We start from the raw sequence: 18,450 nt of genomic DNA on the forward strand, positions 1-18,450 counted from the left end.
AAGCAGTTGAAAACAGTTAACACTTATCTTTCTCAAAGTATTTCAAAATTTTCAGTGGAAGAAATGCTTCCAAACTCATTCTATGTGGACAAAATCACCCTGATACCAAAATCAGACAAAGATAACACACAAAAAAGAAAAAATACAGGCCAATAAGACTGATGAACATAAATGTAAAAATTCTCAGCAAAGTCTTAACAAACTGTTTTCAATATACAGCAAAAGAACCATATATTAAAATCAAGTGAGATTTATCCAAGGGTTGCAAGGATGGATCAATATCTGCCAATCAATCACATGATATAGAATATTAACAAATTGAGCAATAAAAATTATATGATCATCTCAATACATGTGGAGGAAGCATTTGACAAAATTCAATGTCCATTTATGATAAAAACTCTCAACAAAGTGGGAACATACTTCAACATAATAAAGATCATTTAAGACAAACCCTCAGCTGACATCATACTTAATGGTGAAAGCTGAAAGCATTTCCTCTAAGACCAGGAATAAAACAAGGATGCCTACTCTCACTACTTGCCCCCCCCCCCCCCAATTCTACCTGTTAGATGTAATTACACTGAAATGATGTCTGCAAATAGCTGGTATACTCTCACTACTTTTATGCAACATAGTTTTGGAAGTTCTAGCCATGACAGTCAGATAAGAAAAATAAAAGGAATCTAAATTGGAAAGGAAGAAGTAAGACTGTCACTGTTTGAAATGATACTATACATGGAAAATTCTAGTGATGCCATCAAAAACTGCTGGAGCTCCTCAAAAGTGAAAGTGAAAGTGAAGTCGCTCAGTTGTGTCCGACTTTTTGCGACCCCATGGACTGTAGCCTACCAGGCTCCTCTGTCCATGGGATTCTCCAGGCAAGAGTACTGGAGTGGGTTGCCATTTCCTTCTCCAGGGGATCTTCCCAACCCAGGAATCAAACCCGGGTCTCCTGCATTGCAGGCAGACACTTTAACCTCTGAGCCACCAGGGAAGCCCAAGGAATCTGGTAAAGTTTCAGGGTACAAAGTCAATATATAGAAATGTGTTGTGTTTCTATGCACTAACAATAAACTATCAGAAAGAGAAATTAAGAAAATCATTTAATTTATAACTACATGGAAAAGAATAAAATACTTAGGATTAAATCTATCTAAAGAGGTAAAAGACCTGCACTCAGAAAACTGTAAGAAGCTGATGAAGGTTGACACATCAACTGTGTCAAACTGAAGATGACACAAACAGATAGGAAGATATACTGTGTTCATGGACTGGAAGAATTAATATTGCTAAAATATTACTATACTACTCAGAGCAATCTACAGATTCAGTGCAATCTCTATCAAAATATTTTTGGCATATTTTGTAGAACTAGAACAAATAATTCTAAAATTTGTACAGAAACACAAAAGACCCTGAATAGGCAAAACAATCTTGAGAAAGAAAAAGCTGGAGATATTATACTCCTGGATTTCAAAATATACTACAAAGCCAAAGTAATCAAAACAGTATGGTATTGGCACAAAAACAAACAAACAAAAAAACAAGCTCATTAGAGCTCAGAAATTAACCCACATTTATATGGACAATTTGGAGAAGGAAATGGCAACCCACTCCAGTACTCTTGCCTGGAAAATCCCATGGACGAAGGAGCCTGCTAGGCTACAGTCCATGGGGTCTCGAAGAGTCGGCCACAACTGAGCGACTTAACTTTCACTTCACTTTCATGCATTGGAGAAGGAAATGGCAACCCACTCCAGTATTCTTGCCTGGAGAATCCCAGGAACAGAAGAACCTGGTGGGCTGCTGTCTATGGGGTCTCACAGAGTTGGACACGACTGAAGCGACTTAGCAGTAGCAGCAGCATATGGACAATTAATCTACAACAAAGGAGCAAGTATGTACAATGGAGAAAAGACACCCTCTTTAGTAAATAGTGCTGGGAAAAGCTACATGCAAAAGAATCAGTCTGGATTGCTTTTTCACACCACACACAAGAGTTCACTCCAAATGAATTAGAGACTTAAAGGTAAGACCTGAAGTCTTAAGATTTCTAGAGGGAAACATAGGGAGTAAAATCTTTGATATTGGTCTTAGCAAAAATATTTTTTGGATATACCTTCTCAGACAAGGGAACAAAAGCAAAATAAACAAATGGGACTACATCAAACTAAAAAGCCTTTTGCACAGCAAAGAAAACTATTAACAAAACAGAAATGCCACCTACTGCATGGGAGAAGATATTTGCAAATGATACATTTGATAAAGGGTTAATGTCCAAAATATACAAAGAAAAAATACAACTCAACATCAAAAAGCCAATCCAACTAAAAAACAGAGGACACGAATAGACCTTTTTTCCAAAGAAGACATATAGACAGTCAACAAACACATGAAAAGATACTCAATATCATTCATCAGGGAAATGCAAATCAAAACTACAAATATCACTGCACACCTATCAGAATGACTATTATCAAAAAGACAACAAATAAGTGTTTGCAAGGATGTAGAAAAAAGGACATACTTGTGCACAGTTGGTGGAAATATAAATTAGTGTAGCCATTATGAAAAATAGTAAAGATATTCCTCAAAAGATTAAAAATAGAATTACTATATGATCCAGCAATTCCATATCTGGCTATTTACCCAGAAAAAACAAAACAAAACAAAAAAACTAATTCAAAAAGATACATCATCCCAATATTTATAGCAGCATTATTTACATTAGTCAAGATGTGGAAGAAAACTAAGTGTCCACAACAAATGAATGGATAAATAATATGTAAGATATCTATCTATCTATCTATCTACACACACACAAACACACATATACACACACACACACACAAAATGGACTGTTGTTGGTCAGTCGCTCGATCATTTCAAACTATTTGTGACCTCATGGACTGCAGCATGCCAGGCTTCCCTGTCCTTCTCTATCTCCTGGAGTTTGCTCAGACTTATGTCCATTGAGTCGGTGATGCCACCCAGCCATCTCATCCTCTGTCAACCCCTTTTCCTTCTGCCCTCAATCTTTCCCAGCATCAGGGTTTTTTCCAGAGTCGGCTTTTCACAACAGGGGGCCAAAGTATTGGAGCTTCAGCTTCAGCATTAGTCCCTCCAATGAATATTCAGGGTTAATTTCCTTTAGGATTGACAGGTTTGATCTCCTTCCTGTCCGAGGGACTCTCAAGAGTCTTCTCCAGCTCTATAGTTCACAAACATCAGTTCTTCAGCACTCAGTCTTCTGTATGGTCCAACTCTCACATTTATACTTGACTACTGGAAAAACCATAGGTTTGACCATAATACACTATAAAAAGAAGCCTAGCCATTTATAACAACATGGATGGACCTGTAGGGTAGGTATTATGCCAAGTGAAATAAGTCAGACAGAGAAGGAAAAATACTGTATGATTTCACTTATATGTGGAATCTAAAAAACAAAATGGATGAACAAACATAACCAAATAGCAACAAACTCCTCGATACAGAGAACAAACAGGTAGTTGCCAGAGAAGAGGGCAGTGGAGGGAAGAAAAATAGGTGAGAGAGATTGAGAGGTACAAACTTTCATATATAAAATAAATAAAATGTACAGGCCTCCCTGGTGACTCAGATGGTAAAGAGTCTGCATGCAACGCAGGAGATCTGGGTTCAATCCCTGGGTCAGGAAGATCCCCTGGAGAAGGAAATGGCAACCCATTCCAGTATCCTTGCCTAGAAAATCCCATGGACAGAGGAGCCTGGTGGGCTATATTCCACGGGGTCACAAAGAGTCGGACACAACTGAGTGACTAAACACACAGAGGTATGCAATGTACGGTGTGGGGAATATAGTGAATAATTAAATAACATTTTTGCTTGGTGATAGATGGTAACTAGACTTATCATGTTGTTAATTTTGAGATGTATAGAAACATCAAATCACTAAGTTGTATACCAGTATCTAACATAGTGTTGTAGGTCAGTTATAATTCTAAAACAAACAAGCAAACAAACTCATAGGAAAAAAGATCCTATTTGTGTTTACCAGAGGTTGGAGGGGTAGGGGGAGGCAGAATTGGAAGGCTGTCAAAAGGTACAGACATTCAGTTACAAGATAAATAATACTAGGAATGTAATGTACAACATAATTAACCCTGTTGTGTATTTACATGAAAGTTGTTAAGAGTGTAAATCCTAAGAGTTCTCATTACAAGGAATAAAGCTTTTCTATTTGTTTAATTTTGCATCTATATAACATGATGAATGTTCACTTAATTTATTGAGATAATCATTTCATGATATACGTAAGTCAAATCATTTGGCTGTACACCTTAAACTTATAGTGCTGTATGTCAATTATGTTTCAATAAAATTTGAGGAAAAGGTAATCCTGCAGATCAATTGAGGTGACTAGTGAAACACTGAATATATGATCAAGAAACATAAAAATATCAACACAAATACTGTACCATTTGTGAGATGTGCTAATTAATGTAAACCTTTTACCAGGCCTGATAATGACAAAGTGATTTGGCAGTACTTTGCACCAAAAATTATCTTTCAAACATACGTTGGTAAATGGATCACTATACTTTACTGCAAAGATAAACCCAAGCCATATTTTAAAGAATACTATAGAATTAGCTCCTATATTACATGCTAATAGACAATAACAGATGAACAAATTTTGCCAACAGATGAGTCATTCTGCTATCTGATAAAGCTGAAAAGGCAGTGGGAAAAAAGCCTTGCTATCTAAAAACATCAGAGACATTTATCTGGGGGTGAGGGATGCCTCTACCAGGGGAGCTAAAAGCAAATGTGGAAACTCAAAACCATCAAAGTAAAGCTGCTTATCCTCCTAGCAACTGGCATGACATCATATACATGAAATCTTACTTGGACATCTTATCACACAGAAATGCTTTGATGTCAGTTTAGAATCAAGGACTTTATATGCTTCTTAAATAATTAGAGGTTTCTATCTTCATAAACTGTTATAAAGTTCTTCTGTTAAAACAAGTTAAGACAAGATTGCTTTTTTAAAATGATGACATCTAGCACTTGTAAATGTATTAACAGTGTGAAGAACATATATGTGTGTTTGAAATGAGAATATAACTGAGGATATGTATATACATATATATATATATATATATACATATCCTCAGTTAAACTTAAAATTTATGCTTGGAAGGACTTTAGAAACTTTCAAACCTATAAAATTCTGTTATTTCAAAGTAGTTTATGAGTTTTATAGCAATTTAGTCATGGAAATACATATCATGATAAACATTCCAATTAACTTTGGTAATTTTTCTCCATAATAATAAGAAATTATAGGATTCGTAGAGATCAAGTGTTTAGGCAGCTGCTACCAACAGTGAGAGGTATTTGAGCTATGGGCTTGATTCAAATAGCAACTAAGACTCCATGTGTGGATGGAATGCTAGAATTTTAGAATTTTATACCTGGAAGGGACACGAGAGATTTTTGAGTACAATCCTCTTATTTTACAAGTAATTAAACTGAGGCAGAGAAGCCTAATGATAAATAATTTGACTTATATTTAGATACCAAAAAAACAAGTAGATAAAAAGCAGTTCCAGGGTAGGAAAACCAGAGCCAAGTCAAATACCTTAGAACCCTCAGCTGATTATATACTTCTCTCCTTGTTTTAATCCAAAAGATGAATAATTTTTATTATCTATCAACCTCTAGTTGCCTGGAAGGGAGCAGGGAACCCTGAACAGAAGAAATCCTGGTGTTTGACCTGGCTACCACACAGGGGCCTTCAGTGAGCCCAGGGAGGATGGACTGCATAAAAATTCACCAAGTTGATAGGGCTTTCAAGCCTCTCTGGCTTTCAGGGCAAGGGCTGATGGTAAAAGGAAATGTTCATATTGAGTCTACTGTGTCCTCACCAGAGAACTTTACATATATCAACCCACAGTAATTCTATGAGGCAATATTAGCATAATTCCCATTTTATAGATGAGGAAACTCAGGTACAAAAAGGTTAAATAACTTGTCCAATGTTATGCAGGCAGCAGTAAATTGTAGAGCTGGGATTAGCAACTGTTAGTCTGGCTCTAGCCATTCTGCTAAGCTACCTCACAAAAATATTAATAGCATTCTTACTAAGAGGGTTTTCCTGGTGGCTCAGACAGTGAAGAATCTGCCTGCAATGAGGAGACCTGGGTCAATCCTTGAGTCAGGAAGATCCCCTGGAGAAAGGAATGGCTACTCACTCCAGTATTCTTGCCTGTAGAATTCCACGGACAGAGGAGCCTGGTGGGCTACAGTCCATGGGGTTGCAAAGACCTGGACAAAACTGAGTGACTAACATACACACACACATCCTTTCTAAGGGACTGTCAATAATCGACTTGTTTAATCTGCATTATAATCCTATAAACATCTAATGTTATTAACTCCATAAATATAAAAACGGGGGGACAGGTTAGGTAAATTTAAGGTAACACAGCTACTGAGTTTGAGAACCAGAATTTGAATCCAAGCAAACTGGCTGTATAGATAATGTCATTATCCATTGGTTAAGCAAATGGTTTTGTTTTGGTTATTGCCAACATTTATTCCATGCTGGATCATTGAAAAAGCAAAAGAGTTCCAGAAGAACATCTATTTCTGCTTTATTGACTATGCCAAAGCTGTTGACTGTGTGGATCACAATAAACTGTGGAAAATTCTGAAAGAGATGGGAATACCAGACCACCTGACCCACCTCTTGAGAAACCTGTATGCGGGTCAGGAAGCAACAGTTAGAACTGGACATGGACCAACAGACTGGTTCCAAATAGGAAAAGGAGTATGTCAAGGCTGCATATTGTCACCCTGCTTATTTAACTTCTATGCAGAGTACATCATGAGAAACGCTGGGCTGGAAGAAGCACAAGCTGGAATTAAGATTGCAGGGAGAAATATCAATAACCTCAGATATGCAGATGACACCACCCTTATGGCAGAAAGTGAAGAGGAACTAAAAAGCCTCTTGATGAAAGTGAAAGAGGAGAGTGAAAAAGTTGGCTTAAAGCTCAACATTCAGAAAACTAAGATCATGGCATCTGGTCCCATCACCTCATGGGAAATAGGTGGGGAGACAGTGGAAACAGTGTCAGACTTTATTTTCTGGGGCTCCAAAATCACTGCAGATGGTGACTGCAGCCATGAAATTAAAAGACGCTTACTCCTTGGAAGGAAAGTTAGGACCAACCTAGATAGCATATTAAAAAGCAGGGACATTACTTTGCCAACAAAGGTCCATCTAGTCAAGGCTATGGTTTTTTCAGTGGTCATGTATGGATGTGAGAGTTGGACTGTGAACAAAGCTGAGTGCTGAAGAATTGATGCTTTTGAACTGTGGTGTTGAAGAAGACTCTTGAGAGTCCCTTGGACTGCAAGGAGATCCAACCAGTCCATCCTAAAGGAGATCAGTCCTGGGTGTTCACTGGAAGGACTGATGCTGAAGCTGAAACTCCAATACCTTGGCCACCTCATGTGAAGAGTTAACTCACTGGAAAAGACTCTGATGCTGGGAGGGATTGGGGACAGAAGGAGAAGGGGACGACAGAGGATGAGATGGCTGGATGGCATCACTAACTCGATGGACATGAGTTTGAGTAAGCTCCGGGAGTTGGTGATGGACAGGGAAGCCTGGCGTGCTGCGATTCATGGGGTTGCAAAGAGTCGGACATGACTGAGCGACTGAACTGAACTGAACTGAACATTTATTCACATTAAAAGTTGAACATATATTTAATCTTTACTTCCCTGATGGTACAGTGGTTAAGAATCCACCTGCCAATGCAGGCGACATGGGTTTGATCGCTGGTCTGGGAAGATTCCACATGCCACGGGGCAACTCAACACACATGTCACAACTACTGAGGCAGTGTACCGCAACTACCGAAGCTCACGTGCCTGAAGCCTGTGCTCTGAAATGAGAGGAGCCGCCCCAATGAGAAGCGCGCACGCCACAAAGAAGAGTCGCCCCTGCTCGCTGCAACTAGAGAAAGCCTACAGCAACGAAGACTCGTGTAACCAAAAAAAAATATTTTAAAAATGTACATTTAATCTGAGAAATGTCAAGCAACAGATAACTTCTAAAATATGTTACTTAAATATATTACCGACATACTTTTTTTTCAAGAATATAATGTGCTAATGAAATGTACTATTTAAGTGGCAATGTGTTTGCTGCAAGAACTTCTTGCAAGAATTGCTGGAGTCTTATTTATATTATTGCAAAAACTAATGCTAATTCATTTTCTTATGAAGACATATGTGACAACAGATTGAAAATTCTCCTTAAACATCTGTCTCTAAGATTATATCTCAGAGAAATATTACTTTGATTAGTAATGTTTCAGTTATGTTTATGTTATTGGCAGAAAGATCTGGGGTACTTAATAAATTTTTCAGATACATTACAGTAGACTTCTCTGGGTCAAACATGTTAATAAAAAATGTTTAAAATATATTTGACTTTACTAGTTTCTAAGTGTAGCTCTATAATTACTGTATTTTATATGGAAATTCTATGAAATTATGTAATATATAATTGAGGATGAAATCTTTACAACTGTGGAGTTTATTACCATGATCCTTTTTATAATAAATACAATGCCATTAATTTGCTTGGTTATAGGATATGCACATGGAGTTGCTTTCCTTGCACTCCTCTCATATTGAAGGTGAAGACGTGTGAGGGCACCTAACAGAGTTAGTGATGTAGTATGACTGCAGTTGGGCTTCGCTGATGGCTTAGAAGGTAAAGAATCTGCCTGCAAATGCAGGAGACCCAGGTTTGATCCCCTGGAGACGAGAATGGCTACCCACTCCAGTACTCTTGTCTGGAGAATCCAATGGACAGGGGAGCCTGGTGGGCTACAGTCCATGGGGTTGCAAAGAGTTGGACACAGCTGAGCAACTAAGCATGCATTCACATATGACTGCAGTTAACAAAGATTATGCTAGTTTTGAACCCTCTGATTTTTAGGAATATCAAATTTACGGTCTTCTCAACAGCTACTCCAACCATACCATATTAAATATTCTCATAGATTGTGAAAGTGAAAAGTAAAAGTTGCTCAGTTGTGTCTGACTCTTTGTGACCCCATGGACTGTATAGTCCATGGAATTCTCTAGGCAAGAATACTAGAGTGGGTAGGTTTTCCCTTCTCCAGGGGATCTTCCCAACCCAGGGATTGAACCCAGGTCTCCTGCATTGCAGGCAGATTCTTTACCAGCTGAGCCACAAGGGAAGCCCAAGAATACTGGAGTGGGTAGCCTATCCCTTCTCCAGTGGATCTTCCCGACCCAGGAATCAAACTGGGGTCACCTGCATTGCAGGTGGATTCTTTACCAACTGAACTATGAGGGAAATTTTTCATAGGCTGTAAATTTTTCCAAAAAATTCCAGTAAGATCAATAAGGATAAACATAAAAAACCTATCCCAGAGTCTTGTGTTAAAAACTTAAATGGCACTAATAAAACAGAATTGATAAGAAAATACAGATATAAAAGTGGAGTTGGGAAAGAATAATAGGAAACCTTAGGAGAAGAAAGTATGTCAATAGAAAACAAATAAAAGAGGAAAACTTGAAAAAGCACTATCTGCAGAAAACAAAAGAAGGAAGACAAAAAGAAAAAACAATAGGAAAGTGAAGGAAAAATGAACATAAATTTATGAGAATAATAGAAACCAAAACAGAAAATTGAAGACCAGAAGATGAAAGCACACATTTTTAACAAAAAAAGTTTTTTTGCCACACCACACAGCTTGTGGGATCTTAAGTTTCCTGATGAGGGTTTGAATACACATCTTCTGCAATGGAAGCATTGAATCCTAACCACTGGACTGCCAGGAAAGTCCCCAACAAAAAGGTTTTTTTAAAAAAAACATCTGTAAGAATGGTAATATTAATATTTAATACTCAAATAGCTGTACATATTAAAATTGACCATATTATGAAGTAAGCAGATATCCTTTGCACCAAAGGGAAGTTACAGTGAAGATCGCTAGGGCTTTGGAAAAAAATCCATGTTCTCTATTTTAGATAATTCTTCTTTTTAGAAAGAGCTCCTATCTTGCCATTTAGTCGCGGGTAGAGACTAACCATGGAACATCAAGTGACCATAATGACTGAGTTTCCTTTTATGAAATGAGTGTTATTTGGACCACCAAATGATAAGGTTGAGTGTGCATGGCAGAAATCTATTATCAAATAAGATACTGGATTTGAGCAAAGATGAAAGACACAGGTAACTGCATGAGGAGTTTTTCAACAGTGATTCTTCCTCTCCTTCAACCTATACTTATGGCCTTGTGGGAGTTTCTTATCACTGATGTATCCAGGAGGAAGATAACAAATCCAGGACTGGTTTCCAAATGGTTCTTTATGATTTGCTGGCATCCAGGTACATGGTTGTATCATTATAGTTCCAGTGGAGAGATAGTTCTGGAGAGCAGTAATAGAGGGGAAATTACTCTAATGAGCATAATTGAGAGCAACACATTTGAATGTCCACGTTATCTGGACTGAAACACGATCAGAAATATGGATCTTCAGTGATTCACCAGCACTTGCTAACATTTGGATTGGATTGTCAGGGACTCAGAGAAGACAAGATTGGAATATTGATACAAGAAGGTCTGGGGAAGATGCATATGAATGGCTCTCTCAGAACACAGACAGGGTGTAAAGATATTTGTTCCATGCAAATATGTATCAAAGGGTATCACTTGAAGAGGAGGCTTTCAACAATCAGGTGGACAAAGTGATGCTCTCTTGATGTCTATAAGCCACTGCCCACAGTCACCCCAATGCTTTCTTAATGGACCCATGTGTAAAGTGGTCATATGTCTTGAAATTGAGGCTCTGCATGGGCTCAGCAATATTATCCGCTCAGGAAGGCAGACCTTGTAGCCTTGCTACAAATTAGCTGGATTACCAAATTACCACTGAGTGCTTAACTAGTTAACAGCATAAACCAACACTTGGTCTTCTATTTGATATCCTTCTTGGAGGGACAAGCCAGCTATCTGTTGAGTACATTGGACTACTTCCCTCATGGAAGAGGACAGAAATCTTTCCACTGGGTTATACATATAGACACACACACACATATTATAGATTTGCCCTCCCTTCCTATAATGCTTCTGCTGGCATCACCATCCATGGACTCATAAAATGTCTTACTCATTTTCATTCTATTCTGTACAACATTGGTTCTGATTAAGTACCTGGCCTGACAGAACAGTGGAGTGGCTTACTCAAGATTCAGTCAGTTTGAAAACAACATCCAAAATGTGGTTTATCTCCCATCTTTCACCATCCACATCTTTCATCTTAAAATGCAGCACATGCTTTGAATCAGAGCCCAGGATGTGGTACAGTCCTTCCCATAGCCAGACTAAAGAGTGGAATAAAAAGGATGGAAGTGGGAGTGGCTCTTCTATTTTACCTAAAATCCTGATTGCAGAGTTTTTGCTTTCCATACCCCTAACATCAAACTCTAAAGATCTGGAGATCTTGATTCCTGGGGTAGGAATGCTTCTATCAGGGACCACAACAATGGTTCTTTTACTGGACTGGAAGACGAAACTTCCAGAATGGACGTTCAGTGCCCCTCACACTACTGAACCAGCAGATTAGCTTTTTTTGGATGGAGAGACTGACCCTGATTATGAAGGGAAAGTTGTGTTGCTGGAACACTGTGAGGGTAAGAAGGACCATGTCTTCAACTCAGGATGCTACTGAGTGCACCTCTTAGTACTTCAATGTCCAAAAGTAAAATTTAATGCAAATTTCAGCAACCAAATCAAGGCAGGACCACTGAGCATTTAGGAATGAAGGACTGGGTCACCTTTTCAATCTGAATTCATCTGCAAATTCTTACAGATCCACACTGCTTTGTACACAATTCTGTAATCAAAAAGCATTGAAAATTGAGAGCATTTTCACATTTTGCTTGATCTGTAATCATTCAGCAGTAAAACTTGAGTAGAACTGATGTGAGGTAACTTATAGACTTTATTTTCCCACTTAGTGTGAATATTTATGTTTTGCAGAAACATTAATGCATCTGATTATAGGTTACTGCTTCAGAACTCATGTGAAGTATTAGGTAATTATGCAGTATTTGGAACATACATTTGGAAATCCCAAATATATTATTTATGAAACATATCCAGACTTTAAGGGTTTCAGATGAGGATTGTGAGGCTATACCAGCAGTGTTACAAGAATGTGCTGGATATGTTAATTAAAAAAATCTTTGCTGAGCTTTTTCACTGGTGTTACGGGGTGAATTCTGCCCCCTGCCATTCACATTGAGTACTAACCCCTAGTACCTCAGAATGTGACGATTTTTGAAGACAGGGTCTTCAAAGAGGTAATTAAGATAAAATGAGGTCCTTAGGTTAGGCCCTATTTCAATATAACTGGTGTCCCTACGAGAAGATGAGGTTAGGACACATACACAAAGGGAAGACCACACGAAGAAAGAGAGAGAAGGCAGCCCTCTGAAAGCCCAGGAGAGAGACCTCAGAAGAAACCAACCTCACCGACACCTTGATCTTGGACTTCCAGCCTCCAGAATTGTGAAGAGATACATTTCTCCTGCTGAAGTCACCTAGTCTGTGGTATTTTGTCTTGGCACCCTAGAAGCTAATACAACTGGAAACATACACTTTTTATAACCAACAAAAATACCAAAAAACACCAACAACTAAGCAAAAACCTATCAACCTTTTAAAGTATGATTGGTTTTACAGTTGTAGCTTATTATTGTTACACTTTATTTTGAATTCTTTCAGGGAGGGTTTATAGCTTATTTCTGCTTAATTTATACCATTTTTCTCCTCAAATTCCAGTTGATAGGCAAGATAGCACTCCTCATTTCAGTTATTAGCTCCTGTTGCCTAATAACTATATACAAAACCTTAATACACATTTTTTATTGCTGTTGTTATGCTTGTCTTATGATACAAGCTCAGAATTCATCAGAACATCCTGGGGGCTCTGGGATCCAAAGTCAAGTTTCTGATCTAAAGCCAGTGCACTCAATCTTTTTCATCCACCTCCACACAGAACAGAATCCTGTGTGTGGGATCCCACACACAGTTTCAGTAGCTTCTCCAGTCTTCACCATTCTCAGAAGCATAACAGAATGGAAATTAATATTATTATATCAATGACCCAGGGATATTTTATTTTTATTTTTGGGCTGTGCCACGTGGCTTTCGGAATCTTAGTTCTTTGAGCAGGGATCGAACCTGGGCTTCCTGCAGTGGAAGCATGGAGTCCTAATCACTGGACCGCCAGGGAATCCAGGGATTACTTTAATTTTTAAAAGGTATATCATTAGTAAACTTCAAGAATTTATTGTTAAATTGTTAAACATTATTGTTACATGGTTTCTATCATCTTACCAATGATCCTAGTGAATTGCATGTTTAAAGTACTAAACACTGTTGATGTACTAAAAGGACACTAAGTGGGTAAGAACCTGCACCACTCTAGTGATAAGGATCTTTCTCTTCTCCACCAGCCGTGCTGCCAGATAGGTTAAGACACAGTTAAGGAAAAAAGTGTGATTTTTGTGGTGAAGTAGAAGTAGCTCCTGTATCACTGGCACCATGGAAGCCTAGTACAGAATGGGGTTTTTATAAGAGAAGCAGCAGTAAATGGCCGGCACCTGTTACAGTACCAGGACATGTGCTTTGGTCCTCCCCAGAAAATGAATTTCTGGTTCTTTTACAAGGACTACTTTGCAAAGTTGTAAAGTACAGTTTGAAGGGCTGTTGTAAATTTCAACATAACAGGCTATAAGTCTTGATATGAAAAAATACCTCATTGTAGAATTGTGACACACACAAGTCAATGTATTTGTTCTGAGAATATTTATTGACTGCCTACTATGTGTCAGACTATCCTAGACACAATGATGAAGACAATAAATCAATGTTCCTATCCTTCTTGAGTTTATGAATCAGAGATGAAGTTTATTTCATAGTGTGTGTGTGAGTCGTTCAGTCCTGTACAACTCTTTGTGACCCCATGGATTGTAGCCTGCCAGGTTCCTCTGTCCATGGGATTCTCCATGAAGTAACACTGGAGTGAGTTGCCATGCCCTTCTCAGGGGATCTTACCGATCCAGGGATGGAATTCAGGTCTCTTGTATTGCAGGAAGATTCTTTACTGTTTGATCCACCCGGGGAAGGACTGTTTCATAGTGGTGGATGCTATTTTCTAGCAAAATGGTGAGTTTCAGCACTGGGGATTTTTAGAGTTCTCCATTTGCTTTTCTTTTGATTTAAAAACACTTTTTGTTGCCATCTTGCCATCTCCATCGCTTTTCCAAGTAGGCCAGTTTTTGTTAATCTCATTGATTACATCCAGTTGAGGAATTTAAAAACATCACAATACCTTAGAGCTGAAGGAACCTGAACTGAGAAAATAGTTTTAACCCCTTTATTTCACAGATGGAAAAATGGAAATGACTTACCTAAACCTACCCATTGCATTACCAAGAGACTGAAGACTAGGCCTTAGATCTCCGTGTGCCTTCCTCACAGTTCCTGGGTGTCTGCATCGAGGTGTGAATTGTAAGAAGCGATGCCTGCCAGAAATACAGGTGGTGCAAGAAGCTCACAAATGGCTGTAAATTGTAAACCTGATTTGGTTAACCAAAAAGTAAGGCTTGACAACAGACACAAAAAAACAAACTTGTGGTTACCAAAGGGGAGAGGGAAGCAGGGAGGGGCAAATTAGGGATTAACAGACACAAATTAACATGGATAAAATACATAAGCAACAAAGATATATTGTATAGTACTGAGAATTATAATCATTATCTTGTAATAATTTATAATGGAGTATAATCTGTAACAATATTGAATCACTATGCTGCAGCCTGAAATTGATATTTTTTAGGCAACTACACTTCAGTTGAAAAAGAAAAGAAAGAAAACATGACTTGGTGAAAGACTGACAGGATATTTGAGCTCTAACCTGGCCAGTTCACTAAAGAAAACATTTAACCTGGTTCCTAAATTCCTTGTCTTTCAAATGTAGTTAAGCTATTTGATGAGAACATTTGCATAGTACAAATGTGCAAATTTACAGCCCTTTAAAACACGAATTTGTGTAAAGAGATTTACAAAGTGCCAGCACACAGAGCTAAAGAGTGTGTGTGGTGTTTTTTCTTTTTAATTAGGCCAAGTCTGAGAGCCTAAGCAAAGTTCTTGATCAGCCCGGTGACACAATGTTACCAGAACTTTATGATTAATCTGGTTGTGAATTACTGAATAGATTGAGGAGGTGGGGCTGGAGCTCAGAGACTAGTTGGATGGCAACTGCCAGAGTCCAGGAGGGCATCCAATACGCTGAGTTAATCAGACCTGGGAGGACAGTGTTCTTTTTTTAATTTATTTTGAATTGAAGGATAATTACAATATTGTGTTGGTTTCTGCCATACATCAACATATACATATGTCCCCTCCTTCCTGAGCCTCCCTCTCTCCTCCCACTCCACCCACCCCACCCTTCTGGGTTGTCACAGACCCCCGGTTTGAGTTCCCCGAGTCATATAGCAAATTCCCACTGGCTCTCTATTTTACAGATGTTAGTGCGTGTGTTTCCATGCTACTCTCTCCATTCAGCCCACCCTCTGAAACTGTTCTTAACAACGTTCAGGGTATATGCAAGCTCGTTATCTAAAAAAAAGAAAAAAAGGTCTTATGAGTGTTTTCTTGATTGTTTTTTTGAAGCAGTTACTGTAGAGGCCTGGGAGTCGAGACGAGCGCATCCGCAAACAAACCAGGGTTAGAGTCCTAGCTTTATCCTTTTCTAATTATGTAATATCGAGGAAATCACCTAACCTCTCTTGAGCCTCAGTTTCTTTTCCTCCGGAGTAAGGGCAACAATCCTTGGTAGAGCATTCGTGTGCACAAAACCAAGTGGCTTGAGCACCTAGCAATGGCGTTCGCTGGTGGCTCCCGCGTGCCCCCGGGGATCCTTCGGGCTGGAGCAGACGCGCCGAGACTCGCCAGGCCCGGAAAGCGGTTCTACCTGGAGCCCGCGGCCGCGCACTCTGGTCCGGAGCCGAGCTGACCTCCGAACGCCGGCCCACCTTGGACCAGGCTTCGGGCAGGATGGCAGAAGACAACCCCGACACAGGGGCTCGGAGGACGCCCAAGGGAAGCGGGCGGCTCGGGGCAGAGAGGCGGCGGCGGCGGCGGCCACCCCCACGCCGCCGCCGGCGAACTCCCCGCGAGTGCTGGGCCGCGCTGGCCGCGTTTGAAGTCTCCGGCGCGGCCGCGGGTTGGCTGGCGCGGGTCACGTGGCCCAGGCAGGAGTTTCCCCGACAGCTGGAGGCTGCGTGGGATCCGGCGGCGGCTCCCGAGCTCGGCGGTGCGGCCTTCCCCACCCCCTCCCTCCCTCCTCCCCCGCCCGCTTCCGCCCGGCTTATTATCCTCCTTATTGACAAACAGCGGCTGCGGCGGCGACTCTCGGCGTGCGTTTGTAGCCAAGTCATGGGAGACAAGAAGAGCCCCACCAGGTAACAGCGCCCGGGCCCCCGGGCCCGGACTGTGCGGGCGGCGGGGCCCTTGCGCCGGGCTTCGGGCGGCCGCCTCGCTCGCCGCCGGGGCAGCGGGGCGAGAACGGGGGCGGTGCCGCCGCTGAGCGAGCGCTGCCGCGTGAAGGGCCGGCGCCGGCCGCCCCACAATGGAGCCGCGATGGCGGCGGCCGCGGTGTCCGGCGGCGGCCCCGGGTGTCCAGCGGCGGCCGCTCCTGCTGCGGCCGTGCTCGCGCCCCCGCCTGCCTGACTCCCCTCCCCCTCCGAGCGGGAGCCCGGCGCGCCGGGGACCGGCGGGGCGGGGGTCGCGGCATTGGGCTGGGGGCGGGGCGGGGGCGGCCGCGGGGCCCGGGCGCGGCCCGCTGGTGACCCCGCGCCGCGTCGTGTCCGGGTTGTGTCCTGCAGGCCGAAGCGGCAGCCGAAGCCGTCCTCGGATGAGGGTTACTGGGACTGTAGCGTCTGCACCTTCCGGAACAGCGCCGAGGCCTTCAAGTGCATGATGTGCGATGTGCGGAAGGGCACCTCCACCCGGTGAGTCCCGGGCCTGCCCCGCGCGCCGCCAGCCCCCGGGGTCCCGGCGCCGAGGTCGCCCCTGCGGCCGCCGCCCCCTCCCAGGATACTGGCAGACCCGGCGGGCCGAGGCGAGACTGAGGTGGTGGCCGCGATAGGAACTGGGTCAGATTGATCACGACCCGAGCGATGCTTTGCGGTGAGGGTAATTGAAGAGGCTGTAATTTTTTTGCTGCCAGGAGAGAATAAATTATTTAAGGGAGGCATTAGCTCTACCGCGATTTAATTCGTGTCGCTGGGTGTAATGCCCCCCCCCCCCCCCCCCCCCCCCGCCATCCGCACCACATTTTCTGGATGAAATAATGCTGGCTGCATTGTTGTGTTAGTGTGTAGGAATCAGAAAAACCATGAAAACCTCTTTAGGAGCAAACGATGTTAATTTGATTTCGTTCCTGAAAAAAAGTATCTGATTAGAGATACACAATAGATTAACCTTCCTTTTTTAATATAGACTCTGGAAAGGTCAAATCAGGGGTTTGTGTAGTGTTTTAAATCTCAGTTCTTTAATGTTTTATAAATAAATAGTTGGAGGTGAGCCCAGTCACAGGGACACATTTTTCCTGAAAGTATCTGAATATCTTTAGTTTGATTAAATGGCAACTTATTATGCTATACAAATGAGATAAAATGATCTCTGCCTATTTTCAGTCTTACAGTATGATAACAGTCTTCATTGTCAGCTTACAGTATGATAACAGTCTTTTAAAAAACCACTTAAGTGTATTAAGTGGATAAAGAAGATCATTCGGGAGATTCAAAGTCAGTGACATCTTGAACTGCCAGCACTTTTAGTTGCTGTGATTTGTGGCCTGATATTAAATGGCATATATTTTAGATTAAAGTTTCTTGGAAAGTGAATTTTGACGAGTATACTAATGCAATATTCTGTTGCTTTTGAAAAGGGCTATATGATATTAACCTTAGGGGAATATATTCGGTAGAAGTTATTCTAAAAACGAGATATCTTGATTCTAATTAAATTTTAAATGTAGAGACATAGATGGTTTTAAAAATCTTGAAATTTTAAGATTTGCTTATTGAAGCTAGCTGCTTTTGACATACCTTTTTGTAAACCATAGTATGCTTTTTGTATAGTCTCATTAAATTCAATAAATTGTTAAATATTTTCCTGATATCTTTTAAAAAGCAAACTTTAGAACAACTACTAAATTCAAGGGAATGTAACAGAACATAGGAAAAAGGAAAAAGCCCCATTTGCTGAAATGAATGTGGTAGCTATTTTTGGACCCGTGATTTAAGTATTTGGAAAAGCAAAGTAT

General features: G+C 40.9%; 1 protein-coding gene across 9 annotated transcripts in view; it reads left to right on the plus strand.

Moving 5' to 3' along the window:
* Positions 1-15,511: 15,511 nt before the first annotated feature.
* The window catches only part of YAF2 (YY1 associated factor 2), an 85,585-nt gene continuing 82,646 nt past the window's right edge, over positions 15,512-18,450 (plus strand). For 6 of the 9 annotated variants that reach the window (XR_006337649.1, XR_006337650.1, XR_006337648.1 and 3 more), the window contains exons 1-2: positions 15,512-16,582; positions 17,006-17,131. Coding sequence is in view for 6 of the 9 variants with exons in the window: in XM_043886798.1 (XP_043742733.1) it covers positions 16,176-16,582; positions 17,006-17,131 (533 nt within the window). In the remaining 3 variants the exon portion in view is untranslated. The remainder of the gene's footprint in view (positions 16,583-17,005; positions 17,132-18,450) is intronic. The other 3 variants (XM_043886780.1, XM_043886788.1, XM_043886816.1) reach the window with 3 other exon arrangements.

This window comes from Cervus elaphus, chromosome 3 (assembly GCF_910594005.1).
Source record: "Cervus elaphus chromosome 3, mCerEla1.1, whole genome shotgun sequence".
NCBI classification, from domain to species: Eukaryota; Metazoa; Chordata; class Mammalia; order Artiodactyla; family Cervidae; genus Cervus; species Cervus elaphus.